This window comes from Colletotrichum phormii, assembly GCF_030913505.1.
Source record: "Colletotrichum phormii strain CBS 102054 chromosome Unknown BDP81scaffold_7, whole genome shotgun sequence".
In the NCBI taxonomy this organism is placed as follows: Eukaryota; Fungi; Ascomycota; class Sordariomycetes; order Glomerellales; family Glomerellaceae; genus Colletotrichum; species Colletotrichum phormii.
Window position 1 is genome coordinate 1,625,214 of NW_026851449.1, and position 19,516 is coordinate 1,644,729.

Genomic DNA, 19,516 nt, shown 5'->3' on the forward strand with positions numbered 1-19,516 from the left:
TTGAAGGACGGGGAAGGTTGTGGCGGTTGTGCCTGTCATTGCCAGCCCCATCCTGGCAGCCGTTATCTTATCAGTGGCTGGTGCCCCATGAATGTCCAATCAAATGACTCAAGACATCATGAGGCGGCGTCACGCTATGCCTCCCAAAGGTTTTTAGCGGGTTTGCAGCCTGCACGAGCTCCGGAGGGCGCCTCAGCGGTCACGTCTTGGAACCTGGCGAACGAACCCTTTGCGCTTTTGCAACAACCGCTGTTCGTGCATACCTCTGTCTTTCTCCCCGATCCTTCGCCAACGACGACGACGACAAGACTACGATCCGAACGACAACAGCGAGTCTTTTGCGCGCGCATCATACGATTTACCAGGCGACGGACGGCCTTTGTCGACTCTACCATATAGCTACGCCGAACCTCTAAACTACTGTTGCAAAGACCGGACCGCAGGCTAGCTGTCGCAGCTCTTCTTCTCTTCGGAAATGTTCCGGGGATGGCGACGCAGGTGTTGATAGCCCATACGGGCCAGCGCCTGGGGATGGACACGACACAGTTTTCTGCGTATGTCAGGCTCTTGCCTCTCGTGAGACCGGGAGAAGCAGGCTGACAGTTTCATTCGCAGGCTCGATGACCTCAAAGCCTGGATCGCAAGGCAGACGTCGATTCCGGCGCACCAGGTTGTTGCTTTAACTGCCCAAGGTCGGAGTGTCAAGCTGCAGACTCTTCACCAGGAGGTACGGTGCCCTTCTATCTACTGGTAGGGGGAACGTTTTTGCTGACCTTTTGGGCGCAGACAGAGATCTACATTTACGACATTCGAATATCGCAACCGAACTCCCCCAACGCCGCCTCGTCCCCAAAGTCCGAGCTCCCACTTCCGAAGCGCTACGCTGTCCCGAACGCCCCCAACTACATCGGCAATATTCGTGTTCTATCAGAATGGCAGGCACTCTACAAGGAACGCCAGGCATGGGCCCGTGGCATCGTCGACGACTCGGCACGTATGGCGGCCGAGATTCAGGAGCGGTATAGCGAAATGGACGTCATGGTCAAATGCCTCGATGCGGCCGTCGCCAATCTGGAGATTAGTGTGAAACAGATTGAGCCTAAGTACGCCGAGCTGAAGAAATGGGTAGAGCCTGCGCTGGGCGAGTACGAGCAGCTCGCCGAGAACTGGGAGAACTACCTCACTGTGGCACGCAGTGTGCCCATCTCTGCTGCCATGGTGCGCTTCATGACCTCCAGGGACCTCAAGAAGAAACCGACCACGCTGGAAGACCTGATTGACAACGACACTGCAAAGAAGTCCGGACGGCTGGCGCCGACGTCCTTGAAGAAGTTCACGACCAAGGCAACGGATCTGGAGAAGGCTGCGAACAAGATGTATGGCGGACTTGAGCAGCTGATAGGAGACTTTGACAACCTCGTTGGTCGTTCAGCGCTGTCGCATAGTGGCGAGGCGCAGGAGCTGCTCCAGGATGTCGAAGCCGTGGCCAAGAAGATAGATACTGATTACCACATCGTCTTGGAGTACCAGGATACGCAGCCCAACGTCCTTCAAGCCTCGCGGACGGCGGAGAACCACACGTCACGCCTCATTCCAAGCTTGAAGAAACGTTCCGTGGAGATGGATGATATGCTGCTGTACGTCACGCAGGCGCGGAACACGATATCGGCCGATTCAACTAGTTTTATGCGCAACATCACCGAGATCACCACATTACACAGCAGCGTTAAAAATCAGATTAATGTCTTGAACCAAGCCGAGGACGACATGACGACTTTTGACTACCTGCGTCTCATCCACCAGCTCCCGTACATGTACGCCTCTTTCGTCTCCGAAGCCGTTCGTCGCCGAGAGTGGTCCGACAAGATCAAGACGGATTCGTCGACACTAGCCAACGAGATGGCGCTGTTCCAGGATGAAGAGTCAAAGAGACGGAGGAAGTGGCACAAGATGGTCGGCAGCATGTACGGATCGGACAAGACCGAAGCAAACGTACTTGGGCTCGAGGTCAACTTGCTCGGCGAAGAGGAAATCTGGCCCAGCATGGTCAAGCGCGATCTGGAGGAGTTCCTGGAGCACCTTCAGAAGCAACAAGCCGAAGTGGATATCATCGAGGATGTGATGAAGCTTGTGAATGAGTTGAGCAGCCCCACGAAGCAACAGTCGAAGAGGTTGAAGGCCTTCAAGAATGGTAGTGTCCATGAAGCCGCCCTTGGACGGAGTGGCTTGATGATCCGTGGAGACGACGAGTTACTGCGCAGCCTCCAAGACGACAAGTCGAAGCTCGAGAATAAGCTCAAGACGGCGGAGAGCCGTGTGCGAAGATTGGAGGACTTGCTTCATAGGCAAAGCGCGGCATCTCGGCCCGGTATCGGTGGCTTGTTCGGACACGAGAGGAATGGGTCGACCAACTCGATCAAGTCGACAGCGACTGTAGAAGACCATCGCCGCTCTACAGGAAACTCAGAAGCGCTTATGCAAAGGATACAGCAGCTCGAAGGTGAACTGAATACTCGTCGAGCATCTGATCAATCAGAGGCTCTAGCGAAGAGAGTGCAGCAATTGGAGAGCGAGTTGGAGAAGCGTCAAGCATCCGACGATACCGAGATCCAGCAAAGGATACAGCATCTCGAAAGCGAGCTCAATGCCGAGAAGGAGAAATCGGCGGCGTTCGAAAAGGACCTCAGCGTCCGGGCTACCGCGCACGACGACGTCAAGGACCGGATGGAGGAGGCCAACTCTACAAAGAAGGAGCTTCTCGAGAACATGGAGGCCCTGCAGCGGGAATTTGTCGAGGAGCGCAAGTCACTGGAGAACGATATCAAGGGACTCAAGGCCCGCATCGAAGACACTGAAGATGAGATTGAGAACTTTGGCGAGTCGAGAGAAAACGAGAAGGCTACCTACATTGAGCGAATGCATGAGCTGGAGGCCGAGGTTGAGAAGCTACAGAAGGAGCAAAAGGACGAGGCTCTCAAGGCCCAGGGCCAAGTCGATTTCCTGCGCAACGAGGCACGACTCCAAAGGGAGCAGAACGAGTCTCTCGACAAGCAACTGCAGACCGCCAATGATGATGCGAAGAAACTGGCCAAGGTTCTGGGCGTCACACAGGAGACGGCTGACACACAAATGAAGGCGCTCCGTGATGTTCACGATCAGCTGTCACCAAATGACGACACTACCGAGGACCTCAACGATCTCATTGACGCACTCATTTACCGGGCTACCGATGTCGCCGCCAACATGAAGACTTTGGACAGCGATCGATCGATTCTCAAGGCCGATCTGGAACAAGCTGATGAGCAGATCAAGAACCTGAAGGCCGCGATATCCGAAACGAAGAGCAAGCTCGCTACCGAAGAGGACAAGTCTCGGCACCTGAAGGAAAATCTGGACGGAGAAAAGGCACGTGTGGCTGCTCTTGAGCAGGAGGCCGCTGAGGGCCGAGAGCAGCTTGATCAGCTTCGTGCTAAGATTGCCGATGGCGAGACGGGCTCGGAGGGTCTAAGGAAGAAGCTCGATGAGGAGGAAGGACGAATCAGTTCTATCACCGAGGAGCTTGCCTCGAGGCAATCCCAAGTCGGTAGTCTCGAGGAGGAGTTGCGACTCTACAAGGAGAAGATGGAGAAGTCTCAGTCCAAGCTTTCGGCTGTTCTCGGTCACTTTGAGTCTCGATCTGAAAAAACTAAGGATCTGACGCAGCGTCTTTACTCTCAGAACGACAGGCTATGCCGTCTTTTGGAGCGATTGGGCTTCTCCGTCACCCGACAGGACGCGACAATGACGATCCAGAAGGTTCCGAGGTCCGAGAGAGGCACCATGAGCCAATACCACACTGCAAACGATTCATCTGACCCCAGTCAGTCTACGATTCGCCGCTCTGGCATGCTCGCCAGTCGCACTCTGGCCGATAGCACCGACCTGGGGTTGTTGTACTGGATGAACAGCAATGATGCCGATGCAGAGACCGAGAAATATGAGGCTTTCATGACACGGCTGGGCACCTTCGATATGGATCTGTTTGCTGAGACGGTCTACAAGCGCGTCAAGGACGTCGAGCACCTTGCCCGGAAACTCCAGCGAGACGCGCGCGCGTACAGGGAGAAGGCGCACACCCTTCAGCGGGACTCACATGAGAAGATTGCCTTTAAGCACTTCAAAGAGGGCGACCTCGCTTTGTTCCTGCCCACCCGAAACCAGACGGCTGGCGCATGGGCTGCTTTCAACGTTGGCTTTCCTCACTACTTTTTGCGGGAGACTGATGCCCATCGTCTGCGATCCCGCGAGTGGCTCGTGGCTCGCATTACAAGGGTACAGGAGCGCGTCGTGGATCTCTCAAAGAGCATGCACAAACAACTCCCCGATACCGACTCGGTCAATGGCGAAGAGGATGATAACCCCTTCCAGCTTTCCGATGGCCTGCGGTGGTACCTAATTGACGCGCACGAGGACAAGCCCGGCGCGCCAGCCACGCCTGGCCTGGGCAAGTCCACGATCGCGACGAACAATGTCGAGGCCATGGCGGACATGCACACACATGCGCAGACGAATGGCAAGGACAAGCAGCGTGCCAACACCCACAGCATCGAAGGTGTCAGCAAGGCGCTCAGCAAGAGCCTCGAGAGCCGCCGGAGCAGCTCCAACTCGAAACGGGCTCTTCCCTTTGCCGTAGGCGGCGGCGGTGCGGCACTTCTCAAGGGTAACGCGTTGGGCAGCGAGACGAACTCTCTTCGCGCAGTCGCACTGGACACGCCGACCGAGACGAGCCATCCCGAGGATGGACAGTTGGGACCATCGACGAACGGACACGAGCAGTCGGGACACGTGGGGCAGGCATCGAGCCCGCTTGCGGAAGAGGGTCAGGCCGATAGACCCAGGTCGCCCGAGGTACGAAATATGATCGATTCTCTCGTTGGCCCCTAGACCAGCAAAAAGCATCCCCTATTTCTCCCTATCTCTCCCTCCGAGGTTTAGCCCCTTCTCACTGATTCCGGTCAGAAAGCTCGATCGCCCTTGAGGCTGCAGCGTCAGAGGAGCGGGGTCAGCGTTGAGAGCCCGACGAAGAAGAGCGTGGTTTGGGATTCGCTTTGGAGCGTTGACCTGAGCTATGAGACTGGCGGCGGTGGGGGAGGTGCGAAGAGGAAGTGGGAGGGTCCGGAGCGCCGGTAGAGAGAGAGAGAGCATGTTTGGTGTGGTGGGTTGTGGAGGAGTATTGTACGAGCATTACACAATACCCGAAGCCTCCTTTGTGAAGAAGGGAGGGTGTCTTTGAGGAGTTTTTGTGCTTTTGTCACCCTTGACCTCTTGTCGACTTGGCATTTATTCGGATGCTGGTTGTGACGACTGGTCCTTTGTATTGGTATTTTTTACAGTTGTGGTCAAAGGCAGATGAACGGGGACTGGGGGAACCGTGGAGAAGGGATGTCGATTGTCACCACCTGGTATGCATGAGACTCCGAGGGAATGGCGACGATGATGGTGACGGCAAAGCGGGCTTGGGGGGGGGGTTTCTTTACATCTTTTGGGTTACTCTTGGGATAAGGAGCGAACAAGATGGGGTTTGCAAAGGGTTTTCCATGCATGGCGTGTTTGGGATAGAGGCACCTTAGAGGTATCTTCTTTTGAACACATATGGTGCTCAGTTTATTTTTGATTACTTTACTTTGCAAAGTGTGTCATGGGTCTTGGACTAACTTGCGAATTTCTCATGACTGTTATTGTGCCGGTCTTCAAGCTTGGAAATCTTTGAGCACTTCGCAACGAATCGTCCTTTATTTACATTCATTTGCAAAATTTGTCGTGGGCGTCATGAAAATCTTTGGCTACCTTGTGATTGAGCCTTCTGCTTACCTAGTATGCTAATTATTGTAAAAGGTATTGTGAAGTGTTTGAATACTCAAGGCTCATTGTCCCCAACTCTTGATGGCATTGCTGACCGAGGAAGCAATAAGGAGCGAGCCTAGCCATACTTGAATGTGATCTCCTTGTGTCTATCGCCTTGTTGTTCTTGAAGTCTTTGAGAATTTTACGACGGCTCTCATTATTGGCATAATGCTCACAAGCCCTCATTATTAGCTTCACCTTTGTGTCTTCTTTGCCTCGATATACAGCACATTCTTTCATGTTTCTGCGAGGTCTCTTTTGGCCCTGGGCCACGCAAAGATGTGCTTGAGGTATGAGCCGGCTGTGTGATTCCTACTTGAACGAGAGCAAGAACGACGACAACACACCAGAACACCCAGATTATTACACAATTCCAAGCTAGAAACTCGATTGCTGGCAACTAAGAAGACTGTACCGAGAAACACGGTCAACGCTAGACGTTACGACCAAAATCTAGACAACTCATATCGCCAGTTCGACCAACTCCCACCAAGTTCTCTCGGCCGATCATACCATACTTTACGGGAACGTTGCACCACCAGACGAGATAGACAAAAATGGCTGCCGCCGCTCAAGCTCCCCAACAGTGGGTCGCGCCGACAGGAGAAAAAGCGTATCCCACGATTCAGGTGATCCTCGGGTGTGCCCCAGAGGACGGGAACGCGGATCTAGCGTACAAGATTTTGGGCCTACACAGCAGAACAGCCGCTGCACCAGTAACCAGACCGCCAGCCCACGAGTTCGTGGCTTGGTGCAACCGTTTGATCAAGAAAGTATGCCAAGAGGGGATGATGGCAGACCCGGGGTCCGTCGCCAACCGGCGGTACCTCGAGGCCGGCAGACGGGTCCGGTCGGCCATCCGAACCATTGCTGGGATCCGACGGCCAGGACACGAGGAATGGCAGCCTTTTCGATATACGCGGATTAGCCACTGGGGGCCCAACGGCACTTGTGACGATGCGCCTGTCGATTTGACGATTGCCAACTGGGATCAGCATGTGCCTACTCCTGCGACTTACCAGGTTTTTCAGGCGACGTATGGGTCTGATAGGCAGGCGGACAAGGATAAGCGGAAGCAGGATCATCGGATGATGGGGAAGACGTGGATGGCGACGAGGAATATGCTTCGGGACGCAAGAGAGCGGGAGGCGGAGGAGTGGATGGATCTTGAGGCTTGTTATGGGTTTCGGGCCAGGCCGGTTTTCAGGTTCACGGGCAATGATCCTGACTATTGGGACGCTGACTTGGAGGAAGAGGATAGCAGGGAAGAAAGTAGTGAGGAGCAGGAAGAAGACGACGAGGAGCTGGAAGAAAATGACGAGGCGCAGGAAAACGACGACGAGGAGCCAGAGGAGAACAACGATACGCAGGGCAAGGGCAGAAGTCCGAAGGGAAAGGGTAAAGATCCACTGTTGTACGGCGTTGATCGGGATGAGGAAGACAGCGAGGAGGAGCCCATTGAGAAGCCTCTCCCCTATACCTTCTTCGCGAGCCCTGTACCGAAGGGCGAGGATAGTTTGTGGTATTCTCTCTCGTAAGTCCCCCCCCCTTCATTTGCCTTTTCCGTTTCGCCCCAGACTGTCATGATTGAGAACACTTTCTAACTTTCTAACTCTTACAGTCTCCTTGTTCATAACCGGTATGATCTCGCAAAGAAAATCAAGTTTAGGATGGCCAACTGGTTTCATTACCAGCTGTCGAACCCCGGCTCACGCCGCTTCCGGATGTATTGTCAACTCCTCGTGGACTCGGGTGCATCTGTGTCCAGTGACGACATCGAGGACTGGGGCCCTCAAGACCTTATACGTTGCCTCAACAGGAACGATCGGGACGCTGGCCAACCTAAAGGGCCCGGGTATCACGAGATGCTCTATCTCATCGCGGATTTCTTCGGGACCGAGGTGATCACTTTCACTCGTCCCGACGAACCCCGCGAGCCGTGGTCTCGTCCAGGGACTCCGGTCACAGTGGTGCCAGAGCCGCGCTATGGGGAGGGTAGCCCGTCGGAACTGCTTACCTCGTGGTCTTCCAGTCCCGAGGCCTCTCCAGAGCGAGACGGACAGGCAGGTCCTTCTGGTGCCCAGCCCAACAGCGAGGGAGTTGCGCCGGGGAAGACATCCAACGAAGGTGCACCTTCAACAACACCTACGTATGCAGAAGACCGTTGGATGGCGGAAGGAAGATAAGTCTTCGAGATGAGAGTGTATGGGAACGTCCCCCAAGAGGGGTTTGTCCTAGACCCCAAGAACCAAAAGAGAGAGCAGATTCTCCTCGTCACTGACTCCAAACTAAGTTACTTCCAGCCTGTCACGCGTGTAAGTCCCGACCTAGATGGAGCGACAAAAGGCGGTCGTTACATCGGAACGAGTCCCTACCAAGTCTGGGAACGCTGGCCGCCGATGCCGTGGTGGCCGGGGGCTAAATACAACAAGAGCAGTAAGAAGTGGGTGGGCGACTGGTCCAGGACTCTTGGGCGTGAGAGCCTCACCGAAGCGGAGCGGTTGGTGATGAAGCCAACATATATCTGCAGAGGTGTTGAGGACCTTGCAAGCGGGAGGACGATTCAGGGTCGGTACTTCGAAGCGGAGCCACCGCGTGATAACCCGCAGAATCAGTCATACTATGACCAGCTGCTCACCTACGAAGCCGACACGGATACAGACAGGTATGGGTACGAATATCCCACCCTAGCCGTCAGGAAAACCTGGACGACCGAGAATGCCCTAGCCGGCCAGGCGGACTCGCCGCTTGTTCGGGAACAGTGGAGGGCCCGAACGGGTGGGACCGAAGAGCAGACGTACCGGTCCAAGGCGCACTCTGAGAGCCGGAAGCGTACGCGCGAGGAGTACGCTGAGAACGAGGGGCTAGGGTATGACGAAGATTATGGGTGGTTGAGGATCGAGGCGACGGAGAAGGAGAACAAGGTGAGGGCTTGGTATGATAATTCTAAAAAGAGGAGGAAGGGCATGTATTACTGAGAGGGACTCGATAGGTGCATTTCTGCGGATATTGGTGCTTTTGCTTACACTTCTTGTGCGTATTAGCGTGGATTTGAAGCATTCTGCGCAGCGTGTTTTGTTGGATTTCTATTTTCAGCGAGATAATTTATTTGACGACGAACAGAGTATCGTTGCAATGATTAAGGCTACAAGAATTTCCACAATAATAATACTTCCAACTGCGACTTGGTAGCTTGCCGTTCGATACCCTAGTATGCCACGTAACTTGTCACCCCTGAAGTCGGCAAGATGCTTCTTGACCGGCTCCGGGGTGGGACCACCTAGCTGCTTTCATCCTGATGCGGCATTGCGACTCCTTTGCCGCGCGATACCGGTCATCGAGAACATAATACTGGCAGGGGGCCAACGCCTTATAAACGGCCGTGCCGCGAAAAGGTCACAAGAAGTGAACTCCGTTACATTCGACAAAACCAGAGTGGTATTCAATATATCCTACCTAGGTAGTTCCTGTCCTCCTTGTCTACTTCTTACACGCAAATTACTCAGACGCGCTCGTCATTGTGCCTAATTTCTTCCTCAACCACCTCAGAGCCATCGACCGGATCTGTGATTCCGGTCATCTTAGAAACAATCACAGCAGCGAACAGATCACCGCTGACATTGGTAGCAGTGCGAAATCGATCAATGAACCAGTCGATGGCAACGACGACACCGTACATTCCGCTTGGGGGGATGCCGACGCTCGAAGAGATCATGACAGTCAGGACGAGGGATGAGCTGGGGATGGGGGTGGTGCCGATGGAAGCGAGAGTCGAAAGCAAAAGGATGATGATATAGTCGGCCGCGTTGAGAACATGGCCCTGGGTCTGAGCGAGGAAGACGACGACAATCGGGAAGTAGATGGCGGTTCCGTCCATGTTGATGAGACAGCCCAGGGGCACGGAGAATTTGGTGACCGTCTCGGGGACCTTGAGCGTCTGACGGCAACACTTCATGGTGACGGCCAGGGTCGCGGCAGAGGAGGCGGTTCCCCATGCTGTCAACCAGGCGGGCGAGCAACTGAACCAGAGGGTGTATGGGTTCTGGCGGGTGAAGGCGTAGAAGATGATGGGGAGGATGATGAATAGGTGCAAGAACATGGAGCTGATGGCGCCGCCCATCAAGATGCCCAGGTTCACGCCGATGTCGTTGATGTCGAGCTTGAACATGTTTGGCAGAATCAAGAAGAACACACCAATGGGGGCGAGCTTGATGAGGAAGGTGATGATGATCATGATGAGGGCCTCGACTTCACGCGCCGCTTTGATGAGGGAAGATTGGCCGTCTCGGTTGTCGATGAGGTAGCCGATCACGACGGCGCTGACGAGCACGGCCAACAGGTGATCCGAGGCGAGGGCATCGATGACGTTGGCGGGAATGAGGGAGTTGAAGAGCTCGGTGACGGTGGCGGGGATATCTTGGTCTTTCCTCTCCTCGTAGGACTCTTGGTCCTTCTCGGACATGCTGCCTGTCGCGATGGACTCTGCCGAGGCGACTGTCATGAGACGGGCCCAGACCTGGGAGGTCATGATGATGGAGTGGACGATGGCTACGATGGTTGTGATGACATAGTAGCCGATTGTCCACTTGGCGAGCTTGGCGCCACCGTGGGAGATTTCTTTGAGTTTTTGGACGGCGAGGACCATTGCTGTCACGATGAGGGGCAGGACTGGGAGTCATTGTTAGCTCGGGATGGGCTGATGCTCAAGGAACGAGGTTCAACGTACCGACGGCTTTCAGAGACCGCAACCAAAGGTTACCGGGGATGATGAGGATGGTTGTCGCGGCTTCGGGAATATCTGGGTGGGCAGTCTTGACGCCCAAACCGATACCGACCGCGATGGCAGCGGCGATGATGATCTGGACGGCGGAACCAGGCTCGATGACCGGATGCCACCACGGCTTCTTCTCGTGGACCGAGATCTCCGATGTGACGGAGGTCTGGCGCTGGACCTGGTCCATGGAGGAGTTCGAGTTCTCTCGCACGGCCTTGTCGGCAGTGCCATACTCCGACTTCTCCATCTTGGGCTTCTGGACGGGGGTGAGGTTGTCTAGATGTTGACGAAACAATGGAGGTGCCTGGAGACAGTGTCACAAGCCACAGAAGATCGAGCCTAACCAGGATTGCTGCAACGCTGAGAGAAGGAAGAAGAAGGAAACAGAGGTCCCTCGACCCCGATCGGCGACTCGAGCGAGGGATATATACGTGAAGAACACCCGGCTCGTGGGTCAAGCTGATTATGGGTTGCACCGAGAGTCTTGTCTATCAGTGTGGCGAGCAGGGGCCAGGTTAGCCTGCGATGCCAAACCCAGAGTTCCGATACGTCTATGGGATGGGGGCAGGTGAGAAGGTGCTCGCGTGGGAGGTTTGCAAAGGATTAGCAGGATGGGATTTCACCGAGAAACGAGATAGGGCATGCCTATCTCTCACTCGCCAAGAAGGATATCGAAGCTGGGAGAGGGCACGGCGGTTGGCATCTTTCACGCGAAAGGAAGGTGTAAGAGGATCCATTCCATCCCCGCGTTACCCACAAGTCGTGGTCGATGAAGGGCGGGCGACTTAGGGGGATGGATAGTGTCTTGGTCGACCCACGAGTCTGGATTGAGACTGCAAGTATCGTACTCCATACACACGAACGAGCAAGGGACTGGAAGGGTCACCGGCCGCCGGCGTGGGACCTTGAGGAACTAGAAGGAAGTTAGGAAGCGCAGGCGCGTGTGTGACTGGGATGCGATGGGGTGGAACACTTCGACGCGGCATTGGCAGAGGCAAGGTTGAGAATAAGAGTGGGCTGGACAGGAGAACTTTTCTGGATTTGCCAAAGGGAGGATACCGGACGACAAGAGATAGGACAATGAAGCTTGACTGGCCGAGTCAGTTTGTCATGTCGGAATGGTGGTCTGGGTATTGGCCTTGGCTGGAAATACAACTTGGCGGTGACGACGGGGCTTCGATGGTGTTGTTCATCAAACGGTAAGCAGGTCCTTTGCGTTGGTATCAGATGCCTTTGGTAGTCAGGTGCAAAGAGCCTCGCATTTGGCTCGCAACGTTGCAACTTCAACAGACCACTTATTGCGTTGTCGAAGCCAAGTTGATCGAGGATGAGTCTCTCCCTCGAGCTTCCACTCCAGATTCACCCCACAAACCGTGGGTCTCATCGTCTCCCCATCTTGACATTTGACAATGACAGTTCTGTCAGAGGCCCAAACTCGGTCTCCAGTTGAAATCGCGTTGCCAGCCAGCAAGAAGCTCCACGGAGAGCAAAAGGATTCGGCGCGTCCAAGAAGACCAAGGCTCGTTACCAAGATGCCCAGGGTGATTGCGCCCCAGTTGGCATCCGTCAGACATGACTCTCGGGCGACGTTGGTACGACCGCGGCTTCCGCCCATTGGTCCGCCACGGCGAATGCCGTGCCGCGCCGAGCATTGCCGAGAGGCTCGGCGGGGAGCGCGAGGACGAGGGTCGGGCATGGGGCTCCGAGAAATTTGAGTTGGGGGTGGGGAAGAGAGGGATTATCGATTGAAAAACCAGCAAGAAAAAAAGTCTTGGCCGTGGCGCCGGAGGTCTTTCGCTTTCGACATTCCACCCACTCCCGCTCAGGAGTTCCGCCGAAAGCCACGCATAGCCGTGGAAAAGCGTCGACTTTCACCGGCGGTCGGCAGGTCACCGTCGCGCGCTCCCTTTTGCTACTGTAGGGCGTGAAGTGATGCTTGGCCGCTCCACGCCGTTCCGGAGACAGACACCCCGGTTAAGGTCTGTTTATTACGTACAGTGTGACGGAGTGCAGGGTACCAATGTGGGTAGCCGAGTCCTGAAGGCCGTCGGGAAGAACAGGAAGCCAGTCGGAAGTCTTGGATGTAGCCGGGGACTGCAATGTCTGACCACTGACATTCGAGGTGTTCAGTTTGTCACCCTAATATCTAGAATTTGACAGATATTGGTCGCTCTTGGAAGTTGGGGTATCGATTGCCGGTTTCTTGTCCTTTAGGAAAGTCTTGTCTATCTACTGAAGAGCATTCAGGAGGCGATGAACTCACACGGGCCGGGTTCTGGCGTATGCAGGTTGAACACGCGGGTCTGGGTCTGGGGGGGGGGGGGGGGGGGGGGGCGAGCGATGGAGAGCCGGGGTCGTTTGCTGCTGCCGGGGAGCTTTTCATGGCCCCATCTTCCATTGCCACACTGTCCTTATATGAAGGGGGTTCAATAAATTTCCCAGGATTAAGGTATCGCCCCGAATATTTCACAAAAGAAGGTGAGGTTAACGGCGGGTTCTTAATAGGTTTGGATACAGGGCTCGAAGCGGTGTAATCCATGCTGGCGTACTAGAGAGCAAAGGGGCCCACGACAAACAAGCAAGAGACTCAGCGAGAATCCCTCGGTAGTTTAAAGTCTTTGAACCTTCCATCGTGTTGGTATAGATCAAAGACACCGGCTCAGGTTGTGATAGAAAGTAGCAACCCTGCGGAAGGCAATGGAAGGTGGATGGCATAGTAACCTCGCCATGCTCTATCTCAACACGGCGACTAGTCACGCGTTCCTGAAATCCAGCTGCTTTGTCAGGTTGAGTCGCATCGAAACCTTTCGATCATACGAGAATAGATTGAGCAAAGTACGACTCGCAGATTGCTGCTACGCCTCCATGTTCCGATGAGAGAATGGCACGAGAAGGCGGTGGGAGACAGAATAACATCCATGCCACCAAGTCACCAAGTACTAGAGAAGAAAGCCCCAGCAAGACAACACGAAGGCCCAGCGCCGTGATCCGAAACGTAACATGTGAACAGGTAAACAACTTAAGATTTGAAGTGTACGTTAAGCTGTCTGTAGACTTTGCATCAGATTCATCTCTAAATAGCCGGAAGAGAAAGAAACCCAAACAACAGTCCAAGTGAGAAATTTCAGCGCAGACGCCGTTCCAAACATGAGCTAACCTGGTAAGCACTGCAATTCAAGAAGACTGCTCCGCAAGCCTTGAGCAGACGCCTCGAGCCTCTGCCGTCGAGCGATTTCCTTCTCCGGCTCCGACCCAATGCGCAGTAGCTCATCGTCAGAGAACTGCGAGACTGTCGTGGGGTAGAAAATCTCTGGCAGCGGAGCCAATATGTGACGTTCAATGACTTGTCTACACACGTTGTCCACGAAAGTTTTCATTGCAACCTGCGAGATGTCATCAGCGTCCCGAGCAGAAACAAGATCAGGGGGTTATGGGCGTGTAAAGTACCTTGTAGTAGGCATTGAGGCCTGCGAGGGCCTCTTCACATGCTTGCTGATCCATATCGACACATAGCTTGGGCTGCAAATCATTTACGAGAAGCTTTCTATCGTCACTGTCGCCGGTGTTGAGTCTGCGCACATCGATTGTGGCGAGTGAGTCCTCTAGCAGTGATTTCTGCGTTTTGTTGCGCGCCTTTTGGATGTTGTCAGTGTAATAGTGATTGTACGTGATAGGATGACGGTCCTCATCCAAGAAAATTTGCTCAAGCTCCTTAAACGCAGTCTTTCTAGCAAGCTCTAGCTGCTCTAGACAGAAGGTGGTAATTTCTCTGCGCAGGCGATCCTCGTGAAATAGCGTAGATACCGCTTCACGGATCCATTTCGAGACACAATCCAGAACAGTGGAAACGTGCTCTTGTGCGAGATTGCGCCACGGACTGGAGTGCTCGTGGAAGAGTTCAGCGAGTAAGATGTGATTATAGTTACCAGGAAGCTCACGTCCTCTGGTCTCGACATAAGTCTGATCTCTGTTAGCCGTCTTGACTCTGCTACAGGCGAATAAACAAAGAAGCAAATCAATAGCTTACCTGACGAATCCAGGATACCATCTCAGTTCGTGTCACAAGAAGCTGGCCGCTGTTGCCGCTAGAGCCATCCTCTGACCGCGGCGTAGGTGGACTGTCAGTGATTTTGCGTTTGTGACCTTGCTCACGGACTTTCGCCGCGAAAGTACCATTCCGCTGATGGACCAAGGAGCGGAGTCTGCTTCCATTCTTTTTCTCGAAGAAGGCCGCTTCCGAGCAGTGATAGTTCCCGTCTAAAGCCGCCTGAGCTAGCTGATAGTAGCGCATGCTGAGGTTGGTCATGAAAGATCGAATATCGCCGAGGGACCGTCGTTCAGGACCTATAGCTTCAAGATCATTTTCAAAGGAATCAAGTTTGCGTCTGATTTCGTCCTTCAGTTTGGGCAGCTCCCCCTCGAGGTGCTCGTCCAGAAGCTCTTGTAAGAATACTTTCAAATTCTCAATGCCGACCCGGCTCATGTCAAGGTTCTGGGCCTTCCAGGCTGGCGAAGAGAAGAAGTTCATCTCACGCTCTGCGCGATTGTTGTTGCGGCTGTAATCCTTCATCTCAGATGGACTAGGGTTCTTGAGAAGGAAGAAGCCGAGTTTAAGCTTAATTGCGTCCTTGTTCTTAGCGATGTTGGCGAGCTTGGCCTCGGCTCCGGCATTGATGAGATCGGGTTTGGTGATGATACCGACAGTCCGCTGTCCGTCTGGGTCATACTCGCGGGCGATTTTGATAATGCCTTGGTTGGCAAAGTCGTTACTGGCCTGTACGACAGCAAGAATAATGGTACGGGTGCTCTTGAGGTAGCTCCTCACCATAGCATGGACAGCCTCCACGTCGGCTTGGGACTGTTCCTCGTTGGAGACCGAAATAAGGCCAGGTAGGTCAACAATGCTCAGTTGTAGTCCTGTGGGACCCGAAATTTCAATGCGTAGAGCATCAGATGCAAATGCGGCATCATCGGGAGAATCGGTAAAACCGCGTATTCCCATAAGCTTAGAGACCTCCTCAATGGCGACGGGAAGGTCGGAGAGATCTTCCTTCATCTCACGCTCATAGTTGCTGAGGGTTTGCGCAACACCGGGCGGGCGAGAGAAGTGTGGTCGAATAGTGGCCTTCGCTTTGAATGGCTCATTGGAGTGCCGGAGAATAATCTCCGTGGGGAATCGGGTACAGAGGCCCTCTTGACGAGGAAAAGGTATGCCTGTGATGCCCTCCAATACGGAGCTTTTGCCAGCGGACTGATCACCACAGACGACAAGTTGAGGCAAGTCAACCAGATCGCCAATACCATTGGCACGGAGTTTTTCGATCTGATTGAGGCGATGGGTGGATCTCTGAGATCGCAGCCCAAGTGATGGAGCTCCGGTTTTATTCAGACTGGATACGACCATTGTCGTTGTGTCAACGGGGTTGTAATTTGTAAAGAGAAGATTTGGATTGGGGATTCAACTAGGTGGGCACATTCAAATCGATTGACATGGACTTGGCTTTCAAAAAGAGAGAAACGCCTGGAATTTGGCGATTAAGTATTCATATGGCCCTCAACGTGTATGATTGTTTTCTGATCTGAATGTCACATGCGTTCAAGTGCGAGCAGCATTGTAGGCCTCAACCAACAAATGACGGGAACCGATGATGAATCCATGGATTTGTCTAGACTGGAAAGAGAGTTTACTTTCGGGAGCGGACCTGATTATGCAGTTGCAAGGTAACGTCGACCGCACCCATCTTGTCTGTTGTAATTATCTTGCTCAGCATGGCGGTAAAAACGTTTAATCAGCAATAGCCGATACGTTCCTGGAACTGATGGAGCAAAATTGGATTTCGGATTTGCTCTAAGGCATGAAGCTACTTGTACCTAGATGACGCAATTCCCAACGAACTACAATTTTGCATGTGATGACTTGCTGACAGATGTAGGACGAGAGATTCAAGCTGATCGGTCAAAGTTTATGTCTTGTTGTTCGTCACATGTTTGCTTGTCCGATTTTGTTTTAGCAGGAAGCAGTTCCTTGATCGCCTCTCAAACATGAGCAACCTGGAACGTTGATCTCTACCTAGACCAAGACGAGAAGAGAATAGCTTTCAGCCATTAAAGCCTGCTTTCATACAAGATATATACATGCAAGACACGTACTGCCGGAGCCTGGTATAAGAAATGGCCTCTGAAGCAAGTCCACGATGACGGCTTGCGGTTGCTGGAATGATAAGACTCAAATTTTGAGAGTTGCTTGATAATGGGGCATAATGAAAGATGCCTCAACAAACTGAAAACAGCCTCTGCAAGGCTTAAGAAATGGAATCAAAAAGTAAAAGACTGGAAGTTCGGGAATGCGATGAACCGCACCATGAGGCTGCTTCTGAATTCCACTATCACAGGTTTGCCATCCCGCAACATGTCCGAAAGAACGTTATATGTTGATAAGCTCCTCTATCGTGAATTGCGAAGGGATCATCCGATGAACAAGGTTCTTGCTGTTTAACTTCGGAGGCCTACCTGAGTTAGCTTCCAGTCGAAATTTTATCTCATCCGTGCAATCGGCTTGAACCTTGAATCCCATCACGTGGTTAAGGGACTTCCGTAGTGGTAATACTTCAGGTCCGAAACGACCCTATCACGGACTCAGTCCCAAGAACGGCTATCCGCATTTCCCCGTCACCTGATTCCCCATCACCAGTCATTCGCTTTATGCCGAAGCGGAGTTTAACGTCTTCCGACTCTTCAGAGAAATTCTCATTCCCTCCAACACTGCAAGATTCTCCCGGTCTATGCAGCCTGCTTCTCGTGCTAGTTGTTTCATGAACCGAAGGAAGCTATTCCCAGCTAAACAGCCATTTCGGTACAATGCCAGCCAATCAAGGATGTATACTATCAATGTGACAACAAGACACGAAACATACGGTGCATAGAACTGCCACGGCTCGCTGAAGCTATAGATTTTTTCACCAGCGAGTGCTTCAACAAGCTGAGTGTTGACCCATAGAGGTCTAGCTGATATTTGATTCAGTGATACGGCGGATATCACACTCAACGTTGTAATAGTACACGAGCTGAATATGTATATCTGATTCGCTACTTCGGGTACAACGGTGTTGTAACAACTGTTTATGCCATGCAATCAAGCATTTCGGGCAGTTGCAGTGCCATGAACTTTTTCCTTCACTTGAGCATTAATCCTCTTCATCTCTCTTGCCAGCGGGAGAAAATCGCTTTCCTGCTGCGTCGCAGTCTCAATCCCCTGAGCGACGCGATCCAGCAAATGCAGATCCTCAATCATATCGCCAGGCCTGGGTGCGTTCATGGCGTTGCTGGCGAGATGAGCGTATGCGGTGTGCGCTCGGAAGGCGCCGAGAATGTACGATATTGTCTCCGCCGCAGGGAACTTCCAGACGTGCAGCATGTTGTACGTCAGGTCGAGGATGCGACGCGAAGCCCGGGTTGAGAAGTCTGTTCTGGGCACGTTGTTGTCGGTGCAAACTGGTACGGGGGAGTTTGATTTCAGGAGCGTCGCCTTTCGCAGCATAAAGATGATGGAGGTATAGCCTGTCAAAACCAGGCTTGATAGAGTCCATAGATCCATGTGGTCATCACCTGATCGCTCGATCCAGTCTTCCTGTAGCGGCATTAGCATATTCAAACCCCGGCGAAAACATCAGGGTGATGGGTTGCGAGGTTGACTTACGATTCCCCATTCATCAAACAGGATTTCGATCTCGTGGCATAGAGGCTCGATAGCTTCGACTGCTTCGGACTCGTTCTCAAGTCCTTCGAGAGTCTGGAAGAAGCGGATCAAGATGAACGCAAGTCGGCTGCGAAAGAGGAATGATATCGTCGACACTTGAGCACCCTTTTCCGGAGGCAAGTCGAGTGACAGCCATGGTAGGTTCACCTGCCACTTGTCGAGGCTCGGATACAGTGTTGCCGGCTTATTGTAAATCAAGTGATAGAAGAGATCCGTTTGAATGAGCTCCCACATTCCCTTGCGGTCCTCGTCGGTGCTGGGGCAACCGGTGGCTACAAAGTAGGCATTGCTGTCGAGACTGTGCATTTGGAGACCTTTGGCGTACTCGCAAGACAATTGGTGCATTTCCAAGCTCATTTCGAAGTCGTAAGACTCTGTTGCGATGCCTGTCTGCAAGAAGGATCAGCATCAGTGACCATGACACATAGAACAAGCAGAACGTGGAGGGGGAAGGGTGATATACCATGAAGATAGCAGCAATAAAGTCAGTGATGGAACCAGTGGCTTCCTTCTGCCAGCATGGCATAGTCCTTAGACAGCACAGGTAGAGCTTCCGCGCGTATCTGCCGTCTGGACTGTGAAATGACCGTGTGTTCAGGATGTAGCATCCCCGCCACAGAATGACATAGTAAATGATGAGGATGCAGGGGTCAAGGGTGACATGCCTCATTAGGAGCATGTCTGGTATTAGCTCGATGGTTTTCCTATCCACGAGACTGAGAAATGTCTCAGTGGGACTGTAGGTGAAGTAATCTAAACTGAGAGTCAGCGTCGTGAGTGTAACGAGCCGCGGAAGTCTTACTGTGAATCCATGTCCGTGCCTTCTCAAGAGAGATGTCGATACCCTCGGTCGCAATGGTATTGTGGCCCATGGTACGTCGAAGCCTTTGGTCTCGCACGCGATCGAAAGTGTCACCAAGAGTTGCAGCAACATCAAGAACAGCGGGATTGCGCGAAGTTTCAGATCCATGTGGTCTGAGAGATGGCAAGATGTCTCGCTCATGATAGGGTGTGTTCCTAGAGTCGACCCTAGATGGTGGACTCAGAGGTGAAGCTGAGTGGCTCGTTGTATCCTGGGCCGGTGGTGAGTAGGGCTCTGGGGA

The 19,516-nt window shown here is 53.2% G+C and overlaps 5 protein-coding genes across 5 annotated transcripts; 2 read left to right on the top strand and 3 right to left on the bottom strand.

The window, feature by feature from the left end:
• Positions 1-237: 237 nt before the first annotated feature.
• Positions 238-4,923, top strand: BDP81DRAFT_480384 (uncharacterized protein; the record flags this gene model as incomplete). The annotated part of the gene is made up of 19 exons (XM_060594924.1): positions 238-554; positions 616-727; positions 787-2,790; positions 2,827-2,937; positions 2,980-2,991; positions 3,034-3,102; positions 3,136-3,147; positions 3,187-3,411; positions 3,454-3,502; positions 3,533-3,651; positions 3,691-3,759; positions 3,793-3,803; positions 3,861-4,227; positions 4,258-4,374; positions 4,408-4,509; positions 4,546-4,593; positions 4,624-4,668; positions 4,699-4,824; positions 4,858-4,923. The coding sequence occupies exons 1-19, from the start codon at positions 487-489 to the stop codon at positions 4,921-4,923; spliced, it is 3,732 nt and encodes a 1,243-aa protein (XP_060447043.1). The 5' UTR covers positions 238-486.
• Positions 4,924-6,440: 1,517 nt separating this feature from the next.
• BDP81DRAFT_448472 (uncharacterized protein) lies at positions 6,441-8,861 on the top strand (the record flags this gene model as incomplete). Its single annotated transcript, XM_060592307.1, has 3 exons — positions 6,441-7,417; positions 7,505-8,010; positions 8,107-8,861. 3 exons carry the CDS (start codon positions 6,441-6,443, stop codon positions 8,859-8,861), a joined length of 2,238 nt encoding a protein of 745 aa, XP_060447044.1.
• Positions 8,862-9,293: 432 nt separating this feature from the next.
• BDP81DRAFT_424974 (glutamate transporter) lies at positions 9,294-11,373 on the bottom strand. Its single transcript, XM_060590172.1, has 2 exons — positions 10,610-11,373; positions 9,294-10,551 (listed from the first exon to the last, which is right to left on the bottom strand). Exons 1-2 carry the CDS (start codon positions 10,902-10,904, stop codon positions 9,386-9,388), a joined length of 1,461 nt encoding a protein of 486 aa, XP_060447045.1. The 5' UTR covers positions 10,905-11,373; the 3' UTR covers positions 9,294-9,385.
• Positions 11,374-13,784: 2,411 nt separating this feature from the next.
• BDP81DRAFT_371894 (vacuolar sorting protein VPS1) lies at positions 13,785-16,061 on the bottom strand (the record flags this gene model as incomplete). The annotated part of the gene is made up of 4 exons (XM_060586634.1): positions 13,785-14,040; positions 14,105-14,394; positions 14,470-14,617; positions 14,685-16,061. The coding sequence occupies 4 exons, from the start codon at positions 16,059-16,061 to the stop codon at positions 13,810-13,812; spliced, it is 2,046 nt and encodes a 681-aa protein (XP_060447046.1). The 3' UTR covers positions 13,785-13,809.
• A 1,728-nt stretch (positions 16,062-17,789) lies between these two features.
• On the bottom strand, positions 17,790-19,285 carry BDP81DRAFT_393033 (uncharacterized protein; the record flags this gene model as incomplete). The annotated part of the gene is made up of 4 exons (XM_060587790.1): positions 17,790-18,284; positions 18,354-18,803; positions 18,877-19,166; positions 19,216-19,285. The coding sequence occupies 4 exons, from the start codon at positions 19,283-19,285 to the stop codon at positions 17,790-17,792; spliced, it is 1,305 nt and encodes a 434-aa protein (XP_060447047.1).
• Between the last annotated feature and the right edge of the window lie 231 nt (positions 19,286-19,516).

Coding starts and splice junctions, on each gene's coding strand:
- BDP81DRAFT_424974 (XM_060590172.1), bottom strand. CDS start 10,904: ATGGAGAAGTCGGAGTATGGCACTGCCGACAAGGCCGTGCGAGAGAAC. Junction 10,552..10,609: donor GCGGTCTCTGAAAGCCGTCG/GTACGTTGAACC, acceptor AATGACTCCCAG/TCCTGCCCCTCATCGTGACA.